Raw genomic sequence first — 24,428 nt, forward strand, 5'->3', positions numbered from 1 at the left:
CAAAGTATTAAAGTTTAATTAGCTTTTAAAACCAATTTATGAACATTTGCTTTTTATAATTGTGTTTCTGTTTCTCTTTACAAAAAGACTGATATCAAGCAATACAGGTCGGCTGCCAAAAGTTGGAAAACTGAGACACCTGAAGCAGGGCAGTCAGTAAGCACCTGGAGCTTCTCGGAGCCAAGGCTGATTTGTGCTGTGCCTCTTTTTTTGCAGGTGCAGAGAAAAGCTTTTCTATTATTTCCAATTATACATCTTATTCAGCACAGGAAGTAGTTTGTTCAGAGTTAAAAAGACCAAATGGGATTTGGAAAAAAAAAAAAAAAAAAACAGGAAACTTGTTTTCCTCTTACAGTTGATAAGTTAAAAATAAAAGTAGAGATGAGATTACAGGATTCAAAATTCTACAGTCATTGAAATCCAAGCTGAAAAATAACAGCAAGAGCAAAACATCCAATTCATTAATGGAAAACTAAGATAGCACTAAAGTCAATTTTAGATGCAAAACATGCTGACTGCAAGTAGCTCCATTTAATGAGAAAATCAATTAGTGCATTCTTGTTGAGTTCCAGTTTCCAAACATAGCTCAAGACAAATCGTTGTGTAAGAGCCCAATCCAGAACTGTTTCTTCCATTACATCACAGAGCAGGTGTGGAAGTTCAGTCTGAATAAATGCGTACAAGCAAACAGCTCATATACATGTATGGCACAAATCTAGCTGTGAAATAACTATAAAATATTTCAAGTTCAGCATAGGTGTTTAAGTGCCAACACGTAATAATTACCAACCAAACAGAATTAAAATATTATCCCAAAGAATGCCTAAAATTATTAAACTTCAGATCCGTCCATCCATCTTGACATCACACACACAGCTCCGACTCCATCCTGATGATGACAGCGGTTCTCCTGGCTACTGGTACATCCTCGGGATGTCTTCTCCAGCCCAGCACGAGGGGCCTGTTGAGAGCGAGGCGGCTCGAGCACAGTCCTGGTTTTTACCTTTTCCAACCATTCCAGTGCACGCTCGTGTCCAGCAGATTGAGAACCACCTGGCTGCATGCGTGGCACAGGGCTATTTCGACACCCAGATAGCTGAGGCTGTCAGGAGGTCCCCATGAGCTGCATGCAGATAACTCTTTTTTTTTCCTCTTTTCCCAAAGCTGGCAACCGAGCTTGTTTCTACCACTAAGTTAAAGAGGAGAAAGTGCTGATAAACATGGCTTGCAAAAGCAGAGTGCAATTATCATCAGCTTTTGAGTAAAGGAAGCTAAGAGCTTTTATCTGGGCAGTAACCCCAAAGCACGTCCCCAGGCACTCTGACATCCTTTTTGGAGCAGTCGCAGGTCATCTGTCCGCAGCACAAAGGATGTCCTGCAAAAGGCGAGCTGGGGTACGCCGCTCTCTCTCTCAGGACCCGGCCGCGATGCGCAGAACAGGCGGCTGGCGCCGCACCAGGACCGAGGGAGGCTGCATCCCACAGCTCGCCTGGAGGAACTATTTCAGGCATGTCACATTTTAACCACACATGGCAGCATCTCTGCACTCCGCAGAGAGGTCATCCCGGAGAATCACAAGCTCCATCCGAAGTCAGTCCAAAATAAGAAACAATTTTTCAAAACATCCCAGCTCCATGCAAGCTGAGACTCTGGAACAGAGTGCTTCCTCTGCCTCTGGGCAAAAAATACACAATGTTTTCCATCGATGATCCTTAATTCATGAGGAAAGTAATACCAGACATGGGGAAGGTGCACGAAAAACAGGGTGTATGAATAAATGTAAATACAGAGATGGAGGGGTGGAAAAATCAACGTTATGTGGTGCGGTGCCAGGTTGATGTTACAGTCAGGATAGGAATCAGAGGATATGAAACCACAGCTGCTGCACCCTGATGATGCACCCTGCCCCTGCAGCTCGGCAGCCCCCTGCAAAGGGGTTGTTATGGGACTACCTTCAGAACCAGGCACAGAAAACAGTTTCAAGGTTGAAGAAAACGTTTCCGTTGGCAGGCCCCTCTGCCTTGCCTTCACCCCACCCTCAAAGCAGGCCCCGTGCAGCCGCCCTCATGGCAGCTTTTTGCCCTGGGGGTCTTCCTCTGTCCCCCCCGACGTGGCCAGGCCAGCTCATGCGCTGACGGCAGGACTCGTCCCAGGGGCAATTTCTTTTCCTCCCAGCTGCCCTGCTATCCTGCCAGCACTGACCTCCAGGAGCAAGCAGGGAAGCCGCATCCTCCTCACCCCCTGGTTGTTCTTTGATCAGCACTGACCTTCCTCACGTCGCTCTGAAACAACGCCAGCGCTGGAAGTGAGCTGGCGAGAGGGGCGGCGGGAAGAGGACTCAGTCTGTGCGTCCGTCGTTATCTTTTCACTGCACGTCAGCTCCGAGATAACATCAGGGTGAGTAAATTAGCAAAAACGCAAAACTAGAAAGAGTTCTATCGTAGGAGTGCCAGCTAACGCAAGTGTCTGAATCGGTGCTAAGATGCCTAGGAAAGGTGCAGCAGAGGAGCAAGCCTTGTGGCAAGCTCCCACTAGTCCTCTGCGCTTTTCTACATCTCCCTCCTACTGAAGAGATTTCAGAAAAGTGCCTGAATGAGCTCCCAGCTCCTCAGCAAGGAACATACCGCGGCCTTGTGATTAACGATTTTGCTAGGCATGACTGACCATTTAATTCTGCATTTTTCCCCGCTAAGACTGAGGATTTTGACTGGATGCAGCCATGCCTACCCCTCTGAGCTGGTGCTGTGCTCCCCTCTGATGGGCGAGTTTGTGAATGCCGTTTGATTTACCTTTGGCAATGATGCAAGGATGGGGGGGCTCGTAGAGGGGAATTTAGGAAGTTTAGTTAATCTGACAGTTTCCTGTTACTATCAGAAAGCTGATGAAAAGGTGATAGTCTGTACAAGATCATGGTCTGGCATTTCTTACACCACTTTCTTACACCAAGAGACTGAAAAGGTGGGGGTCGGGGAGAGAGAATAACTTCCCAAATCATTTGAATGAGTGCCTTAAAAATAAGAGACAGTTTCAACTTGTTTGCACATTTGGTCTTCCTTCAGTTACAGCCAGGATATTTCTGTACCGTACCCATTCTCCTGTGAGAATAGGCAGCAAAACCAAACACCCCATATTTATCCCTATCCAGTAGTTTCTGTAGTGGGAACTGAGGCAGGGCTGTGAAGCCGGGCTGAGGAGTGCCCCACATCCCCTTCCCCTCCACGTTCTTGCCCTCAAAACATCACACAAAGGCCTGGGCCTGCCTCACTCGCAGGGCCGCCATTTGCCTTCCTCACAGGGCCGGCAGGGGCCCAGCGACCTCCGACGTCCATGCGATGTTCCTCACAGCCGAGGGGCCAGGGAGAGAGCAGCCAACAGCTGGGACTTGTCTCTTTTCTGACCCCTGGAAAGGGGAGCACACAGTCCTGTGCTTTGCAGTGTGAAAAATATATTTTCAACTGTTTTTCTTTGACTACAGAAATAATCTTCCAGCCCAGGAATGAAACAACTCCATGGTGGGCAGCTCTGCAATGGGCCACCCGCAGATGTCAGTCAAATAACACTGAAAATAGAGAGGGTCGGACAGCAGGAGCAGATCCCGGGGCCGAGAAGCAGCCGGGCATGGCCACTCGAGCCCACAGCGTACAAAAAGCAAAACCAGAGCCTGAAACGAGATCCAGGCTCCAGCGAAATGGACTATTTCCAAGTATTTGAAAAGCTTCAGACAGCTGTGGGAAGGAAGAAAACTCTCACAGGCTGTGACAAGGCAGAGCGAGAGAGGCACGAAAACAAGTTCCCCCGTGAAACAGAAAAGGCATTGAGGCTCTGGCAGCCCGCAGGGGACGGATGGTGCTGGCTGGGCAGGCGCTCACTGCTCAACAATGTTTGAGGAAAATCCTCCTTCAAGGTACCTGACAGGGCCAAGTCACCCAGGAGACTCCCAAGAAACGAACACGGCCACAGGAGGCGTTTTGGAGGCTCAGGAAAACACAGGACCCATCCCAGGGGACACCAGCAACAGCCGTCCTCCCGCCAGCGAGCAGCCAGCAAGCCCCAGCTCCCCGGAGCAGCGCCTGGCCTGCCTGAGGACGCTGATGTCCAGGCAGAAGGCGGAGTACGAATGCAGAGTCGCAAGGTAAAGGCTTTAAGAACTGCTTCATACCGCATGCTGCTGCTGCGGGGGCTCCAGGTGCTGCTGCCGCCGTACCACCAGCAGCAGCGTCCAGGGCCAGCGTTACAGGACAGTTAGCAACCGCTTGGTAATTTCAGTCCATTTCTGTGTGACGTGCCTGGGAAACGTCAGAGCACATATAAGATTTTCAGCGGGGCTGTGCAGAGCTCTTGAAAAGCATCTGGTATATTGTGTATTTTTCCCTTCAGCCTTAATCCAATATTAAACGTTTCTCTAAAGAAAAACGCGCTGGGTTCTCAGCAGTGGTGGTGAGTAGTAGGTCATTATTCTTTACACATTTTAAACCATGAATTTAAAAATCTGAGGAAAGCATTCAGAAGTACTTTCCAGCTTTCTCAGATGAGAAATTGAATACAGATTTATCCATAGCTTGTTATCAAAATAACATCATGGCAGCATTTCCAGGCTCCACTTTCCAAATGTTGCTGTTTTTTCTGTCATGTAGGTAAAAGGAATGAACATTTTAAATACAGCATCATTAGCGCATCATTAGCTATAAATTACAGGTATAAATCATGCAAAATAACTATTTGATTAAAACATAATACTCTTTAATGTGCATTTTTTCAACAGACAGCACGGAAGTTGTTTAATTTTCCATTACACTTTGCCTTGAACACTGAAAGAGAAAAAAATCCATTAAATCTTTAATTTCCTAAGGAGGCAGTCACCAATTTCTTCTTAGCAAACAAACCGTTCCTAGGTTGTTCACTTTTTTTTCTTAATTATCATTAAACTCCTCATTAAATTCTGCTTAAATTTTCCCTTGCAGTTCAAGCTGGTATCCTCAGTGTTTCCTAAAATAAGTTGCACTGCCATTTACTGTTAGACTACTATAGTACTCCATAAGGAAATGATTTAAAAGCATCTCCCCCAAAATACTGCTTTGGCCATATGGTTATTTGTATTTACTCTAAATTAGGATAAGTAAGGTTAATTGCCCCCCCCCCCTTTTTTTTTTTTATATATATATATATATATATATATATATATATATATATATAACACCATAAACTGGAAAAGCAAGCCCTAGTATCAAGTGCTGAACAGCAAATTCTGACAGAAAATAGGGTATGGATGGACCCGGGTGTTGAAGAGATGACACCAAGAGCCACATCAGACTAAGCATGCACACTTGGGGGCACGGCCACACCTGCATGTGCTGCAAAATGCTGCATGCTGAAACAGCACTGTGCCGCTGCGGCCTCCTCACCCCTCTTCCACCAAAATCACATCGCGCAACCCAAGAATTTAAACAGGTGCATAGGGCTGAAGCTCCTTCTAATGCTGGGTAAAGACATAATTTAACATTAGATTTCCCTCACAGAAGAAAATCTGCCAGTGAGAGCAACTTTGGTGCATTATCTCCTGAAAAAATCAGTATAAAAATGCCATCCTTCTTACACAGGTTAACAAGGGGCATGTAACAGCCCGCTTAGGGGCTGCTAATATTTGTATTTATAGGAACATATGTTTAAAAAATTAAAAGCTACAGCTTCATTAAGGGGAAAAACCGTAATTTATAATGTCCGTCTTTCAAACAGCCTGGAGCAGCGGAACAGAGAGCTGCAGTCGGAGATTAAGGACATGCATTCGAAACTGGGACAGCAGCGCAAGCAGCACAGCCTCGTGGAGATGAAAATGAGGAACGCAGAGAGAGCAAAGGAGGATGCAGAGAGAAGAAACGAAATGCTTCAAAAAGAAATGGAAGAGTTTTTTGAAACCTTTGGGGAAATTAACAAATGGAAATAAACAGGGACTTGTTCAGTTTGAACTTGAGCTCTCTCTGTAGGAGAGAGAAAGCCATATTCTGATCTCAGAAATTAAGAATCTCAGCAGTAAAAACTGGGCTGTTAATTACAAAGCAAGCAGTGATACAAACCTGCGGGCACGCCTTAACTCCACGAACTCTCTGCAGTGCCCTGCTAACACTAAGGATGCTCTTTTACCCCTGGAGAAACCTTTCAGACATACTTTGCATTACCCATTCCCAAATCAGCCTACACAGCACAATGGGAAAGCTCCCCGGTATTTTCGGGTTCGCTTGTACTAATGCACCAAGTGGCTGACTTTTTTAATTTCAGGATGTTGTGCTTGCTGGGAGTGTTTTATTAGCCACCTTAGAAGTCACACAGGTGTTAAATGGGCTTTAGGGGTGCTGAGTTTATACCTGCATCCTTAAGTCAGCTGTTTTATTTGGAGACAAATTTGGAGAAATAATGAGACCAAACGTCTCCCCGCAGCCCGCAACAGCACTGCCATGTGGCCCTGTGGCTGGGATCCAGAGCTCCAGGGTAAGTCCTGTTATCTCCCTGAAGGAATTTCCGTCCATGGAGGAAGAGGTATCTTGGGCAGCCAAGAGAGTCTCTCCCTGCAAGACTCCCATAAACACATTAGTCTTAAGACTGTTACTGGTAGACTCCTTCACTCATCTTTGCAGAGCTACCTCTATACACACCATAAACACATTACCTATTTTAATACTAGAGTTTTAATAACTATAGTTTTAATACTTCTTAAAAACATTTTTAATACTATAGTTTTAATAACTATTTTAATACTTCCCCAGTTACATCAGACAGCTTTACAAAGTGACCAAGAAACCTTATCAGTGTCTTCACGAGAATACTTACCCCTTCAAAAAAATACAACGGAATGATTTTTTTTCCAATTTAGCTGTACATCTGCATTGTTCAGTCAGAACAAGATGAAACAACACTGTTAGAGCATTAGGTGAAAAGCAAATTATTTCAAAGTCCATATATATGTACAAATATACGCACCCCGTACAGCCAGTAGCTTATCTGCAACTTACAAGGAAGTCTGAAAAACCAATTATGATACTGTTTAAACACAAGGATGTGAATACAGATCTGTCAGTATTACCCAGAAAGGTTCTGCAGTTTTGGAAAACAAATTTCAAAATACACTTTTTACTTGGCAGTAAAACCAAGTGCTGTTAACGTGTCCAAATGTTACAGCTGATCAGGAGAAAGCAGCTCCAAACAGTGTCTTAAGCTGATATTAATTTACTTTTCATACTCATACTTACTTTTTGGTTAACCGAAAACTGAAGTGTAAATGAAACATCATGTTTTATAAAACTAAGAACATATTCTTTCAGTTATATAAAACATTCCACTTCAACACAAGAAAGAACACACAGCTGTAGTAAATAAAACAAACTGCTCAAATTGTTTAAGTATACATATTTATTTGTAATTTTACAGTGGCTTTAGTACTGTTTTATGATAAGTTTTTTGGAGAAAAAAGCATCAGAACAAGGCTTTAACTAGCACTTCAGAACTAGTTATTGACAGCTTTCCTTATGAAATTCTAGTTTCCTTAAAAAAAATCAATCCAAAAAAACAAGGAAGCATGACTGCTGTCCACAAAACAAAAAAAATACTGTCTAGTCATCCTGAAAACAAAGTCCAGCATCAGACAAAATAGCCACTGCATTGAAGGGAACATGTTCCTATTGCACAAGCTTAAAGAATGAGATATGACAATCAAAGCCTAATTTCATACGCAGAAGAGGCCACATGTATCTATATAATTAGACTTCAAAGCACATCTTTCTTCTGAAATTATATACCATATCATAACTAATATTAAGGCCATAAAATCAGAACACGGTAACAAGTGATAGGGCTTGATGCTACTTTTTGTGACATTTGGTAAACAGAAGGTGGAAAAGAGGGCCAAAACAAGACATACAAAGCATTTCATAGGGAGTTAAAGGCATTTCAAAAAAGTTCTCAAAGAACTGAAGTGGGAGGGAGGGTGGTTATTTTAAGTGATCAGGAAAAATTGGATTTCAATACAAATAACTCAAGGAGCCCATTATACTCTTTAATAGCATGTGTTCTGGAGCAAACTACATAATATATTCTCTGGATTTAACATTTGCATTTGTACAAAACAGTTCATTAATTCCATTTGTTATTCTCTCTTTAAAATAGATGAAAATTCTTATAATCTTTATAAGTTATCTTAATGACCAGATAAGGCTTCACTGTACTGGGTTAACTAAATACAAGTATCTCTGATTTGCCCTTATTTAGGTATCTTAATTACACTAAACTAAAACCACCTGTGGGACCCAGCATGTCATGCAATTTAAAGAAAGGGACTGTAGTTATGCATTGCTAACTTTTCTAACCATGTTCATTTTATTAGTGTATAAATCACCTGAAATCAATAGCTCCAAAGAAGCAGTAACTGGAATTTTACATACTTTACTTTTGGAAAAATCGGGAATCTGACGAACCTAAAAATGTACATGAGTAGTTTTATAAAGTTTGGTTTGCCACAATTTAAGAAAATATAGGTATCAAAAACAGACAAATACATTGCTAACCATCTGTTACATTTTCTTTTAAAAAATTAGCACCAATTTAAGCATCTGAATTCATAGAAAAGCCAGTGACACACGTGGTTTTTCAAAAAAGTTTTTCCCAGTAGAAGACAATACAATAGCACATGTTCATGGGTGTTAAACTAGCTTTGCTATCGTTAACAAACATGACTACTGTTTCAGGTAGTGGACATAAAATGTGGTTCTTACGTGACTGCTTTCTTCTCTGCTTTCGTTATCCTAAGAAACCATGGAGTGCTGAACTAAAGACCCAGCCTGGGAAACGAACTCACGTACTTAAACAAGTACGCCATAGGAGGCACTAAACTTTCAGACTAGTATTTTACAGACGCTGTCTTCCTATGGTATCCTCATAGTATCTGTAACGGTGGAGTCCCAGTGTAAGCAGATGTTCTGGCCTCACCACAGCACGTACATCTAGCCTAATGTTAATAAAAGATAGCTAGCTGATCTTGCTACATGACAGACTTCTGCGTTTCTTTATATCATAGATGCCTAAGTAGTCACACTGCTATTCAAGTCACCCTACAGGCGTTTGAGTAGGGGATGCTTCTCAAATGATCTCGTACTGTGTGTTAAATTTCACTTAAATTTTAAATTTCAGAATCTCAAAGTTCACATCTCTCAAAGAAGGTTTATGTTTAAAGGAAAATGCTGATCAAAGCTACCAGATCAAAAGACTGCAACCAAATTTGAATACATCTGATCTTTTGTCATTCCTTTTAACACCATATACTGGTTGTATTCAGAAGAATCCTAAAGTGCTTCAAACCCAGCAATCAATAAAGTTGATTTCTGTTGTGCAAAACTGCAAGCACCTTTTCAAAAAATAAGCAGCAACATCAAGGAATAAGAACTTAAATATTTAAATGTTTTTTTGTTCTTTGTTTTTTTAAATTATTGGACCAAAATAATTTGTCGTATTTTCAGTAACAAATTGTAGAAGACTATTTTATTATTTTAATTTTATACTGGACTTCTTATACATATATTTCTTTGAAATAGCGGACCCAGGTAAATTTATATCAACAAAGCAAGGCTATAGGATTGAAATCCAACAAATAAAATTTTAGCTACAAAAATAGTCATTTAATAAAACACAAACAGAAGTGATGATCTTCTCTTCACCTTCCTCCAACACTAATATGAGAAAAGATGGCTTACTTAAAACATTAGTTTAGCTCCAGACGTTTTAGCATGCAGTGGGCAAAAAATAAAACTGATTTGGTAAGTTGTGTAATAAGCTTTTAGAACATCACTAATTACTCATGTAATAGACAATCTAAGATATATGGAAAATAATGAGGCAGAATACATTTTTGTCATACTTCATGTTGAAAAAAATCAAAGACACTGTGGAAAAGCAAAGAAGTTACTAGATTCATTTATAGGAACTTAAGTCCAAATTCTGCATCTGGGTGCACGTGTCCCTGGATCAAAACCAGTTCTGAGCAGGAATTACACAATACACATCCCAGGAAAGAATTTGGTTCCCAGTATACAGTATCACTAAGTTTAGCATCAAGCCCTGATAGAATCCATATGACATATGTAGAATATACAGACAAAGGCTGGTCAGCATTTACCCCTCACCACACTAAGTACTTCCATTTCAAGACTCACAATTCAAATGAAACGCTCCACACAAACTGTATTGCTGCAAGACTGAACCTGTATTTAAAAACAGCATTATGCTCAGTAAAGATTTGTCTGCACTTCAGCATCTGAACTTCCAGTACACACCAAACGGGAGGATTGCACTTCTGCCAAAAAAGGCTCATTTACCCAGTTCTTGGAGGCTCAGTGTGTAAGCTTTTTGAATGTCTGAATCCTATTTCATTTGCAAAATAATAATTTTAAGCCAAATACAATCTAAAAAGGAAACCGATTCAGCATTATGATTTAGAAATTGAGGTCTTTCCTTTAGGAAAGAAAAATAAAACATATGGAATTACTTCCCCCCCACACACTTAGTTTATAATAAACATATGTGCACTCTGTTAGGACTTTAAAAGACAAAAAACAATAGTCCTCTAGTCCCTAACAGTCTTAACAACCAACCAGTTAATTCTGAGTTAAGGTTCAGTTTAATTTTCATTATTTTGACAAGGAAATGCAAACCGTTACCAGAAACAAGACAAAGCTTCACAGGCTGTTTGCAAACACTAGTTTCCAGTCGGACTTGTTTGTATAGTAAAATCTGTGCAGACAAAACCTTAATTTTGACATTCATTACTCGTGTTTTTGTCATTTTCCATTAAATAAAATGAAGCTTGTCATATCACACTGTTTCCTCAAAGCACACTTACAGGCTACTTATCCAGATTTCAAAAAGCCAGGTTTCTCTAAGAGTGGTGGTTTTCTGTTTGGTTGCTGTTTTTTTTTTATTGGATTTTGGTTTTTTTGAGGAAAAACAATATGAGCACAGAACATTTTAAAACATACTCCATTTCTGCAATGCCATTCAGCTACTCAGTGTTCATATATCTAACAATGTTTCTGGTAAATAATCTGATTGATAGCCATAGATCCCTCGTTTTTGTTGTTTTTCAGGTGAGCAGTTAAGCTTACAGATTGCATCTATGTTGACTGCCACTTCTTTTTAGTCATTTTATAAATTGTTTATGCATACTGCAGTAGTGTTAACACAAAGTCTCTCATACAGAAAAGTAACATTCATGTTTACAAAACTGAGCAGGTTTCTAATATATATGTATACACACTCACATATTCTTAGTCTTTAAATACATATAAATATTTATAAAAGCCAAAGTGCAAAAAAATGGTCAACTGTATCACTTTACATACATGATTTTAGCATTAGGAATAAAAGTGATTATATTGCACACCAAACTTTCTAAACTTTTAAACCCCTGTCAAGATACATGTGCATTTTACTTTCCATCAATGATGAGGTTCTCACAGCATCAACAACCATTTCACAGATGTGGCACTGAACTTAATCTGCAGTCAGGAATACAACTAATATGTATAAAGTCTGCATGCAGTGCATTTATAGTCTATATGTGCACACTGAAACAGCATGGGAGCTTTAGCATGCATCTATTCTGCATGCGTTTTGCTGAATATAATCTGCCTTCTCTGAGAACTGGACGTTTATTCAGGTTATTAGCAGTTTGTTTTTAACTTATGCGGGAATCAAAATCCACAATATTCACTCTTTTCATTTCATGCGTGTTTTGAAGGCAATTAACATTTTGGTAAAATTTAAAAGCTTCAACGTATGACACAGCAAGAAGCCATTAAAAACATACGGTATGAAATGGCTTTTCCTACAAACAATAAGATTTACAAGTAAAGTCGATCTCAGGGCTTATTTTGTTCAAAGGTTACATATTTGATATAACAGTATATATTAGAAGGTCAGATAACAGTTCAAATCCTGGGGATATGGCAGTTCTGTGTTTATAAACCAAACACACACACACACACACACACACACAACATTAAAAGACGATTTGAATCACAGAGTAATTTGGGTTGGGAGAGACCTGGAGGCCATCTGGTCCAACCAGCCCAGCACTGAGCAGCCCAAGTCCAATATGAAAAACTCAACTCTGAGAATATCCAAAAGACATGAAAAGTATTTGTTGCATTAAATCTTCTGAAGTAATAAATGTTAAGATGATGAATGTAGAGTACAGTGCAACTTCACTTGAAAAAGCTAAAAATAAATCTTGAAAAATGAAATCCAGTAGTTGACTTCCATGGTGAATCAAGAATATAAAAATATTCAGTGATAATTAAAAACAGGTCTAGAGTAAAGCAGAAAAAGATATAGCCAATTACCATGCAGGTAGATTTGACAAATTTGCTTCGCAGTAGATTTAAAACTGCTAGACACCTTAGTCCCTCACGTCCATATAAAGAAAAAAGCTTTTTCAAAGAAGTGTAATGTGAAATATATAAACTGCTATATACTGCTACATTCAGAGACTTAAGAAAAAGTCTTCTAAAAAAGTAGGCAGAAATTTTGCATGGCCAATCTGAGATTGTTTGTAGGATACTATTTTTAAAGAGAATGCTAATGCTATTGTCAGAAAAGTCACCTCTTTATAAAGTACTATCAGCTTAACACCACTATGTAATTGATAACTTTTGAATATATTACTATGGACAATCAACAAAGCATAGTTAGCTTTTGCAATCAAACCATTAGTTTTCTTTTTCGTTTCACTCCATAGTGGCTGCATCTTTCGGTAGGCTAAAAAGGAAGGGGGGGAGGATTACAAGTAGTCCAAAATCAGTAATATTACTTTTGGAAAGGTGTCTTTAATAGTTTTAACTGGCACAAATAACAAGGACTAAAAAGAAAAGAAGAAAAAAAACAATAGCAACCTGTACTGTATTGCTATATGGTAAAAGGTATTTTAGATTTATTTTTTTCCAGTAACAAAAACAGAATAAAAATGTACCATCAGTATCCAAAGAAACTAAGGCATCCATAGGTTTAAAACAAAACAACAACAAAAAAAACCCCTCAATATCCTACAATTAAATAAAACTTTTTTTTTTTTTTTTAATAAAAAGTTCATAATTCCAGATGAAAATTCTGAAGTTAACATCTTCAGTACTTCATTGAATTTTCCTTTTCTGGGACAGTGAAATATTTTTGCTACACCAAATTAAGCTATTTAAAAACACATGGATACAATTTAACAAAAACAATTTTGGCATAAAGTTACTGCTTTTCAAATCTTAAGGTCAGAAACAAGGGACCCTTGTCTTTTACAAGAACGTACTCGACATGTCAGTTACGCAGTGGCTAGCTGCACAAGTATATTTTGTAAGTGCTCTTTTTAATTCAAGTCAGCAGTATCTGAATCAACAGCTAAATACAATGCCTTTAGGAAAGTGGTGTTTTACCTCATCTTGGACATCTATTACTATTATAGTTATATAGTTTAATCATACACACATGCACACATAAGATCCTTTAGCAAAATTTTACACACCTGTGCACTCTAAAGTGCATGCGCACAAATTCACAAGTGTGTAGCATCTGGTAATTTAAGCCCTACTCTACTGCAAACATTTACTAAGAATTCAACATACTGTGCAGGCAGTGTTTGTATTATACGATTCTGAAAACTGCATTGACAAGCCTGTATTGAAACAGCAAATAAACTCCTCTCCTCTGACACAGAAAATATATATGTATTAAATATATTAATTTTTCCTCTCCAGTAGGAAATCGAGAGGTTTTCCTAATTTGGGAATAGAACTAAATTCAATTAAGTAAATACTTAAACTTAATTGTCAAGTGACTTAAAGCTAATACATTTGTTTCCTTAATTACTCTCTAGATAGAATGGACCCATTAAAAAATGGAAAACATCTTTGCAGCTCTTTTTTAGGCCACTTAGGCTGCAAGTCTCTCCAATTCACCTGTCCTTTTATTAGAGTTTGCGCTGAATGAAAAGCGCAGATATAATTTCCTTTTCTGTTTGTTTTTGTTAAAGGACCAGTATTGCAAGACAGAATGTACAGAACAATTTAGCACTCTCCCCTCTTTTAACAGGCACAACTTCACAGAGAAGTCACTCATCCTTAAGATTGAATTAAGCCACTGTGTATCTTCCATCCGCTTCAGTTTAAATAACTGAAAAGAACGTCAGAGACATATTCACTGGTGAAATATGAAGGGATGGCTACATTCTTTAAACTTCACAATTTTCTCTTCTACAAGAAGATAGACAGTATTATTAGGAAGTGAAGATAGAAAGGGCTCAATAAAAAAGTGCTATATGTAAAAATAACTGCCCTTTAAATATAGTACTGAGTGCTCAATATGTGAGTTAAGACTTACAACACTCCAGTAGTTAAATAAAGCAAACTGCCATAGTCACACGTTAAAACAAACTTCATAGACACTATACATTCAAAAAACCTACTAATGAGCAATACTGTACTAAAATGTAAACAACCATTGATGTCACAAAAGCCTGCCAGTTGGTACTGAAGATTCATGAACCCATTTAAGAGAAGTTATTGGTTAAAAGTCTATTATAACTGCTCACCTGAAATAGGCTGAAACAAAAGAAAAGCCTATTATAGTGTCTAAATTTAATTTTTTTGTTGTTCCTTAGACATTGATTTACTTTAAGTTCTACAACATTAAGCAGGCAGTTTCATAACAACTGAGTAAAAATAAAAACAGGCATTACTTTAGTAGAACATGCAGAACATGGAGTTTTTCTAGTTTTGTTCCATTAACTTACAAGCAATTCAGGCCCAATGGAAGCGAGAGTTCTTTTTCCAGAGTTAAGTCTGCAATCCTGGCTGATCATCGGCATCCTTCAAGGGGTCCTGTCAAGGCATCGAGGCTGCTGTCTGTATCTGAAGCCAATGTTTGCTCTGTTGACATGGATGAAATGTCATTGATAGATGATGACTGGGAAGGACTGGTGTTGCTATTCACTGCTGCATCTGTGCTAAGTAAACCAAACATAATAACATCTGAGGCAAGACAATATTGCAAGTACAAATAATCCCACTTCTAGGCTCTGAGCATCATTTTCCCTAGCGAAATTCTTAGAAAATAACAAATCAATAAACAGTAGAAAAGCAAGCACTAAGTTTCCTAACATGCAAAACCTGAAGGTTTATCTAGGAGGAAAAAAAAAAAAAGAGACAACATAAGATTTTGTTCCCTAGTGGCACAAATATCAAGAAATCTAGGTATAGTTAATAAGAGATAGTACAACTCCAATTACTGAACCAAGAGAACAGCAGCAAACATCAAGGCTTCAATTGTGGACAAATACTTTGTACTATTAGCTGTTTTAAAGTAAGGAGCTCTAAAGATGTTTAACCCTGCATGAAATGTACACATTCACACAAAGAAAAACCGTTCAGCATAAAAGATATCTGTGTAACAGTTGATGTAACATGGCATCAATTGTTTCTTTTGATGCTTAAGACTTGTGCGGAGTGTGTTGAACACCCAGACGTTTTCCTACAACTTATTTCATAAAAATGAAATACGACTGTACATGGATCTCCAGTCTGATCAGAATCCTTGTCTTTAAGAACAGAATTTTTGCCTACCTGGAGTAAGTAGGATTTTTTCACTCCTCTAGTCCACCAGATCAGCCCTACGCAGCATAGTTATAGAAGAGCTACTGAAACAATGACTAACCTGAGGGCTGATCTTTTACCACACCATTCTTGCTCCTTTCTTCCCAATCCATTACTTCTTTGTATATTAACTCTTATGAGAGGAAGGTGGGAGAAATGAGAGAAGAGAGAAAAAACGTTGTAAGATCATAGGATTTATATACAATTAATAAATGCATAAAGGTACAATTAAATGGTTATGGGTCAGTCTAAGTACAATTTAGACTGTAAGGGCCTTTTATTTTTTTTTAAAGGCCTATTAACGTAATTAGAGAATCCTACATATTTTCTTTATGTATCACAGAAAGACACTAAGCATGTGCCAAAATCAACATTTTACAAACAGAATAGCTAAGTCATCCCACCTCAAAATATTACATAGATACCTACAATGCACTAATATTAATTGCAAATAAATGCATAAATAAATCAAATTTGTATTTAAAATATCATGCAGATAATCCCCCGTAGAAATTTTAGTTTGACATCAACAAACGTCTGTTTTTGAAGAACGTGACGTGTTCTTGGTGTCCCATCAGGTACACCAAGTTACACCTTCACTTAACACAGTGTGCATATCCACAGGCACAATGAAACCAGGAGTAACAACATTTAAATAGATTAAGACCCCTCTAATTCTGAGTAATAACCAAATGGATTCCGTTTGTTTCTCTTTCAGAAAGCATTTTCTATCAAGAAAAAAACAATCATTGGGATTACAAACACTTAACAACAAAATATTCAAGGGAAAGGAAGAAGAAAATGAAAACTGACATTTTGGTGAAGGGACTTCAGAATGTTACATGTATATGTACATACATGCATATATATTCATTCCAAAAATAGTACATTTTTCCATTGATTTCTTTTCATACTGGCGTAAGTAGTACTGCATATTTTGAATAGCGGGTTCCAGTTACACAATCCAACACACATGTACTGTGAGCTGTCATTAATAACCTAAGTTATTACGGTAAATTTCGTCGGTCATGCTCGCTTTTTTACCTTTCCATTCTTCAATTGCATGTTCTCTTTCTTCCAATTGTGCATCATAGATTTGGGGTGGAGGCTACAAAGAAAAGAAAGTCTGTAATTTACCTATTACATACGGCCAACACAATCAATTATAGCAAGAAAACTAAAAACCATCTTCTTAGACATTTGTTACCTTTCTCTTTGGCAGTCTATCCGCTATATCTCAAAATTACATTCATTTTGTATCTCCAGAATTTAAGTCCTACCTCCCACTGAAATGCTGTTTAAAAGCATCAATTAGAATTTAAACTTTTCATAAGGCTTGATGGGGCCTCTGAGAAAGCCCACTATTCAAAATGCACTAGCTTGCCACCATGTAGGCAACTCTTTCCATAAAGGGAACTATTATATCAATTCCACTTCAGGTGGTTCGTTGATCTGAATGCTTTACATGCAACTTTCACTAGTTAAAATGAGTTCAAAGTATGTTCTCGACTCAAACTAAAGATATTCTTTAAAATTATTAAACTGGTATCTTAAAATTTATTTTCAATGCAAACTTACAGCTTCTGCTTCAGCTGGGTCATACCAGACAGTAATATAAGGATGACGTAAGGCTTCATCTACAGAAATTCTCTTGTCTGGATCTACTACAAGCATTTTTGATAATAAATCTCTAGCTTGGCTGGCTAAAAAGTAAAAAATAAAAAAAAAAACAGATAAAAGAGCTGTAGATTTTTAACACATGACAAAATACGTACTGGGAACAGAAAACACAAACAGATTTCTTAATCATCTAAGCCTTTTAACAAGTTCCATTTGTTGGTGACATGAGAATACTTAACTTTTAATCCTGTGGGGGTTAAATAGGTCTCACTAGCACTGCCTATTCTTTTTTTTATTATTATTTTTTTTTTAAGTACTAAAGCTCCACATTTTGCTAAATACACAGAAACATTAACCTGCACTATCAGAACAGGCTCAGAGATGCAAGCTTTCTTATACTGGTACAGATTTCTTTCAAAATGAGGCCACAATCCTCTAGTGTAAATGTTATTCTACTGTAATTCAAAGCATAAACCCTGCATCTGACATCAACCAAACTCAGTTTTGAACAGTCATGTTGGTGCACGGGTCACAGGTTTTGTCATTAACTATTGAACTTAAAATACATTTGTAAATGCACAGTAAGTTGCTATTCATTGTTGCAGAGTCACTGTATTGACATTTTTTTTAATGAATGATCATTGTAATACTATAAAATACGCTACAAGTTATTTTGCATAAAAACTTATTTGTCTGTCCATAGACTAAGATAATAGGTGTATATATATTTATTACACATGTTGCAGACATTTTAAATTAAAATCTCGAAAAGGAGAAAAAAGTTTGCCTTACTTTTTAACTTGTCACGATCAGATTCTGATGGAAATATCCAGTCTGGGAAGAGCTCTTCAAATTTGATACCAGGATATTTGGGCCTGTTTTCTACATAATTCCGCACTGTAGGCTGTAGTTTCTTCATGAAGTCTGCTGAAGGTGTTCCTAATTGTTCAATAACTTTATTCCACTGATCAATATCTGCACCATATCTTTAGGAAAATCAGCTGAAGAATTTGAAGTCTGCACTACACAGAAATACCATTTACAGAAATCTGAAAAGTTGAAAACTTGAACAAATGACAAAAAATAAGAACTTCATTCTAAGATCAATAACATTCTGAACTGCCATGCAAAAAGCTACACTGACAAAAATCTAGAATTTAGGGCTTTGTAAGACAGACTAGAAATGCTGCACAATGTATTATTCTTAAATATCTTTTGCTAATTAATAGCTATTGGCCAGTTTTGAAAACAGTAAAGTCAAAAAGAAGCTTCACTTGGTAATTAAACCCATAACAAAACAACTACAGGGACAGAAAAGAAAAGCTGCTGTTTAATCTTCCGAAGTACACAGTATTATCACATGGAATATTTTTGAAAGTAAGGAAATACATGTTTTTTAAAAAGCCCAAAGCAAAAATACATCACATTCTTCAAAGTAAGGAATTCTGTGCCTATGTCATGAGGAAATTAGGCTTCACGTTGTGGGAGTTTCTTTCTGTTTGTTTTTGTTCATTTGGTTGCTTTTTATTTTCAACTTTGGAAGTTCAAAAGGGTTCTAAAAAGTGAATCCAGATTTCTGTATGTTTTTAAATAATTAAACCAAACGAACCTCCTAATCAAAGACTACTGTTTTTAAATGCAGATTCTACATATTTCTTAGGAATTGGATTTACATACTACCAATTGAAAACATGCCTCAAATTACTTTTGGACTGCCCTTCTTTCATCTAAAGGTATTTTCCCTAGACTTGGTGAAACATGTTACAGATACACTGAAGCCTTCTCTGAGCGAGCCAAGTCAGGACAAAGCTCTTTCACACTGAGAAGACATACTGTGTTAATTCTGTACAAGTATGTAAAAAGACATAAGTACCAGCAATACTAATACAGTAAGTTTACTCAGACCTATACTTTACATTTTTCTGATCAAAAGAACGTGCAATTCCAGCAGAGCCTAACCATCGACCTTTATATATAAATTCATTATCTATCATTTCAACCTATCCATCCTCATACATATTTTCTACCAAAATATGTTACCTGCACTTAGAATTAAAGTATTTATAAAACACTGAAGCGCTTTCATTTCAGTTAGTGCACCAGAAATACAACTAGAAATATATGCATAGTCACTGCTTCATGCTAAAACTTCAGATGCAAAGATTGAAAATTTTATTTGCTTTCTCAATACATTCCAATGCAAAAACAATATTAAAATAAAAATTCAAGTCAGTATTGACTCTCATGCTAAAACAAAGCACGTACAAGGCAAGTTTTGACATACACCAGGAAATTTTGTTTTGAGTTAGAAAACTAATTTCTGCAAGAACTCCACCAATCCAGCTTCAAGAAGGTTTTTTTCTGAGTAACGGTAGTCTGGTTAGCCAGCTAACCAAATTAAAGTCCACTCCATTGTGGTTTCAGGGTGGGGGTATGGACAATGATGACTAAATACCCTACTTCAGTAATAAAAACGTGGAAAAAAATGGAAAAAAATCCCCAACATAGAGTTGGACGTTAAATAAGCTATGCCGATTGTTAGAAACCCATCGGGGAGAAAACCTTAATTTCACTGTAAAGCATGCAGAGCATCCTACGAATAACCTTGCAACCTGCAGACAGAAGTCCCCTCCTGGTCAAGTAAGTAACCTCAAGGTCAAAAGTAACCCATGACACTTTAGTCCATACCAAGTGTACCTGCCTACTTTGTCAGTCTGGAAAAAGAGAAGTTGAAAACAGAGCCCTTATTAAAATTATAAAAAAGCACAATTTTCCCCCAAGAAATCATGACTATGACCTCATGCTTTTTCCATCAGTCAGGCAGTTTCTTTCACCACCTGGGTAGCAAGAGCATTAAAAACATTCTCTGCTGCTGCTGCTATGCTTTCCATCATTTCATCTCCGGTATCTACGTTCCATAGTTTTTCTACATTTTTTATCTCCAGTGCAATAGCAACTGCCAGCCACTCGGGCCAGTCTATACTCTCAGCACCCGTCAGGAGCAGGCTCAGCCCATCCATCGCTCTGACAACGTGGAGCATCTCAGCCCAACCAGGGCACTGCTGCAATTCCCTGAGCAACCCCTGTCAGGATACAAACTACTGGATCTAAGAGCAGGTTCTCCTAAAGATAGTCAAGGGCACATCATTAGGCAAGGTACTGAAACTGGCCCTGCTCTAAATACCCAAATACTATGACGTTTCAAAACTTAAGTCAAAAAACGTTTTGTAAAAGGGAAAATTTCATGGCCATGCACACTAGCATCCCCCATAAACCACACAGTCAAAACAGTCTTGCAGCTGCAGCTAAACAAAAATGACAATCTGAAACTTTTCCAGACTGATAGCTGCTTAAGTCAACAACATGAATAGCTGTCAGTATTTCACATTAAAAGGAACAGAAAGTCTTATCAGGAGAAAAAATACTCTAAGCTCAGCTATGCATTGTGGTAAGATAGAAGGGGAGACTCCTTGAAATATAGACTGGTGGAGCTTCAGAGAACCAGATGACAGTTCGCGTATTCAAAAATACGGACAAAATTTCCTTCATTTATCATGAATGAATCAAAATAGCCCATGCTGACATGCAGGTGAAAGACATATAACATACATGAAGAATTGTGTTAGGTTGGTCTGAAGGCTTCGAAAGGTAAAACAATAAATATAGAACGAAAGAAAGGTGGAAAACAGACTTATTTAACAATTAATCATTTACGCTACTAAATAATGCATGATCAACTGCTGAAGATTAGTGTCATGAAAATTAGTATTCAAATTTAAACTACCCCTCTATAAGGTACAGAGGTTAATCTTATAAAAAGATTATGTGAATGTACATTTGATATTCAAAGTGGCAGACCCAACATTTATTTGCTGACAAGAAAAAAATATTGTACCTTCTTCAAAATGTTGGACCTCAAGTAGCTAGGGCTTCTTAAGGCCTACAGCCACAAGTGGCAATTGTGGTTTAATTACATCTTCTGCTTTCTATATATTTACTGATAAACTTGGAACGTCTAGTCCTACAACACTACTACTTCACAAGACAATTCTTTATAAAGGAGAAGAGAATTGGTTTCACTCCATTTTTTTAAAATTGGAGCTTGATAACGGGTCAAGTGTTTTAAATTTTGTTTCTAGGGAAATACTTTGAAATGCATCAAATTCTTCAAAGAACGTGCATTCGATTAAATGATCATTTTTGTTCACTTAACACATAAGCATAAGGGCTTGTCTCTGATCCACTGTTCTTGATATTTCCAAACTAAGGCATATACAAAAATATATGGCTTTAATACAGAAAAATTTCCTGTAATTACTATCATATAAGAAAGCACAATTATGTGAAGACAAATTTGGATCAAAAATACTGGAGAGGGAGATGGAGGAATCTTAAGAAAAAGTAAGCCTGAAATAAAGTTTTCATAAAATGAAAACAAAAATTCCAAAAGAAAAAGAATTGTTCCTTTTGTATTAAATAATAATTTTTTAAAAGATCTCATGCAGTGTGCTTGCAATTAGCACTTGCTGGACAGCAGTGTCCTAACGAGCAAGAAAAAAAATCTGACTGAAACTCAAAAACTTGTATGTTAAAAAAAAGTTCACTGTTCAACAAAATAGGAAGCAAAAATGCATGCATAGTAAGAAGTAAATTTGTAGGCTTTTGCTTATAACACTTATCTACAAAGAACCATAGTAAGAAAATATACTTACTGGTGTTTATTTTTTAATCTAACAGTATCCTTTTAAAGCTAGAAAAGCTGAAGCTCTTAATGTAAATCCTATGGATTCAATCAATACAAATTACAGTAAATAAGTCTACTACAAAAATAAAATGGGAAGGCTTAACAATTTGGCTAATGACACTAATTTCATATATTACAGTAGATCTATTAAAACATTATGGAAAACACTGTTTATGCTTTTATACTTATACAGATCAAAGTGTGTTTCTGTTGGAAGTGGAATGTGATTCAAGGATGACTAGGGAAGGATACGATCAGTGCCTTGGAAAATCACACAACCTTTCACCAATTCTCCCATGATGCACCCAACTGACCAGATATCAACTGAAAGTAAAAATGAGATGATCAAATTATGAAGTCTCATGAACAAAAGTGAGGAAAAAAACAAAAACATCTAGCATCTACAGTAAAACACAACAATGTGGAAAAACAAACTGTTAACATGAATTTTCAATCATTTCAACACCAACTAACTTAACTGCTATTAAATTGTCTTTTTAGCATTTTGTAAAATATAATCAGTGTTTACATTTCTGAAACAACCATGAAGAAGGATACAATCTCTTCCTGGGAACAGGACCTTATGGAGGACCATTTCTGCCATAATGCACCCAACAGACCAGATATCCACTATCATATGTTAGGTGCAACAAGGACAAAAGATTAAAGAGTTTTTTTTAAATACGATGATTATTTGTAGCTCCACACTGCACATTTATAGTCCTGCAATTATTTTCTTGTCCTATCCAGAACTGCCTCTATTAAGGTTCTCATCCACACGAGCATTTGCTGTAGTACAAGCTGCCACACACATCAATGTAAATTCCTAGGTGGCTCAGCAAGGTCCTGTGAGTCCCTTGTATTAGGCAGCCAAAGTTACAGAAAGCATAATATCCCCAAGCCCCAGTGACAAACCAAGAAGATGTACTATGATAAAAGACCAGAAGAGGCATCATATTACTCCACAACTAGCAAAAATCATCAATTAAAACACTAATACGCAAGTTTGTTGGCTGGATGTTCAAGGTATTAAAAACAGTTCAACTACAGTATAACACCCAGCCTTTTTAAGTGCTTTGCAGGTTTAAGGGAATATAAGACATGGTTTGTCCTAGGAATCTGAAATAGATTTTAATAATCACAGACATAAAAGGGGCAGACTGTAAAAAGAAGATGTTTCACAATAAAAATCACACTGATAAAAGGGTTTATTATTTATACAATGATCACTATTTTAAAGTATCATCCAGCATAAATGTCTCACTTTTCTTTTTTAGGGTAAAGAAAATGATACCAGGACAACACATGAGAAGATAAAACAACAGCAGGGGAGCAGGAACAGTATACATTAAATAGAGATAAGCATGCAGTAAAAAACTATTACCTTCTCCAAAATAATCAGTGTATATTTTTGTTGTTATTTCCAGTAATGTCATTAGCACACTTTAAAAACAGACTTAGCAGAGCAAAACCAGCTCTGCCCTGATCTTTTAAAGCTGTTATATTCGGAGACAGATACGCGTTAGACAAAAGAGTGTTAAAGAGAGTTTAAAGTGTTACTCCAGTAACTTACCATTTTCTTTATAGCCCATTCCAAGGATAACCTCTGGTGCTCTGTAATACCGTGTTACTACATATGGAGTCATCATAAAATTAGTACACGCTGTTCTTGCCAGTCCAAAATCAAGGATTTTGAGTGTACAATCTGATTTTACTACTATGTTGCTGGGTTTCAAATCCTGCAAAGAAATTATTTCAGTTAAGGAAGGATCAACATACTGGATAATACATTACTCCCCACTCCCCAAGTCATTATATACCACCAGTTCACCTCACATAGCGGCTTTACATTCGTGTTCTGATATATCTGCTGATTTATACACAGACCACAGACAAGCGAAATGCTGCACAGCTCAGTGCTCAAAAAAGTTAGGGAAATACCGAATCAAAATCATCCGCAGACTTTTAATCTACACAGTTGTGCACTGACAGTATAGTCAGTTACCTTACATTCTGTAATGCACAATGTGTACATTTATCTACTTCCTTTAACACATCGAGTGGACCTATTTTGGGTACAAATAACAGTTGCATAGTAAAGGAGATTGTATGAATCCGTCAGGTGTCTGTAGTAGAAAGTGTCACAACACAATGCATTAATAAGCATATTCATTAATGACAGATAAGTCACCTGTATTATTTTGATTAGCAAATTTCAAAGTTAAAATTATGATGTAGTGAAAATACAAAGTTATCCAGTGAGCAGGGAGAAAAATAAAGTGTTTAAAGATATCTGCCTCATGGGAAAAAGCATTATTGCACCCAAAGGAATAGATAGCACAGGAAAAACTAAAGTACTTTTTTATTCACAGATTATCACAAGTCGCTGAATT

The 24,428-nt window shown here is 37.5% G+C and overlaps 2 protein-coding genes and 1 long non-coding RNA gene across 8 annotated transcripts in view; 1 reads left to right on the forward strand and 2 right to left on the reverse strand.

The window, feature by feature from the left end:
* On the reverse strand, positions 1-5,124 carry LOC310881281. Its single transcript, XR_014572295.1, has 2 exons — positions 4,160-5,124; positions 1-2,379 (listed from the first exon to the last, which is right to left on the reverse strand). It is a non-coding gene; the product is annotated as an uncharacterized lncRNA (long non-coding RNA).
* Positions 2,271-9,194, forward strand: LOC310881280 (rho GTPase-activating protein 24-like). Of its 2 annotated transcripts, XR_014572294.1 has the most exons (3): positions 2,271-2,397; positions 3,476-4,132; positions 5,734-9,194. XR_014572294.1 is itself a non-coding variant. In XM_083798398.1 (2 exons), the coding sequence occupies exons 1-2, from the start codon at positions 3,879-3,881 to the stop codon at positions 5,939-5,941; spliced, it is 462 nt and encodes a 153-aa protein (XP_083654524.1). In that variant the 5' UTR covers positions 2,360-3,878; the 3' UTR covers positions 5,942-9,194. The 2 variants fall into 2 exon arrangements, 1 of the variants encoding a protein (XP_083654524.1); XM_083798398.1 differs by having other exon boundaries at positions 2,360-4,132.
* MAPK9 (mitogen-activated protein kinase 9) overlaps positions 7,387-24,428 on the reverse strand; it is a 27,986-nt gene continuing 10,944 nt past the window's right edge. For 4 of the 5 annotated variants that reach the window (XM_083798392.1, XM_083798393.1, XM_083798394.1 and 1 more), the window contains exons 6-12: positions 23,609-23,774; positions 22,288-22,359; positions 18,084-18,266; positions 17,250-17,374; positions 16,716-16,779; positions 15,733-15,804; positions 7,387-15,020 (exon numbers count right to left, since the gene is read on the reverse strand). In XM_083798392.1, coding sequence (XP_083654518.1) covers positions 14,878-15,020; positions 15,733-15,804; positions 16,716-16,779; positions 17,250-17,374; positions 18,084-18,266; positions 22,288-22,359; positions 23,609-23,774 — 825 coding nt within the window. In that variant the 3' untranslated portion in view covers positions 7,387-14,877. Of the gene's footprint in view, positions 15,026-15,732; positions 15,805-16,715; positions 16,780-17,249; positions 17,375-18,083; positions 18,267-22,287; positions 22,360-23,608; positions 23,775-24,428 lie in introns of all 5 variants that reach the window. The other variant, XM_083798395.1, reaches the window with a different exon arrangement.

This window comes from Anser anser (assembly GCF_964211835.1).
Source record: "Anser anser genome assembly, chromosome: 14".
NCBI lineage: Eukaryota > Metazoa > Chordata > Aves > Anseriformes > Anatidae > Anser > Anser anser.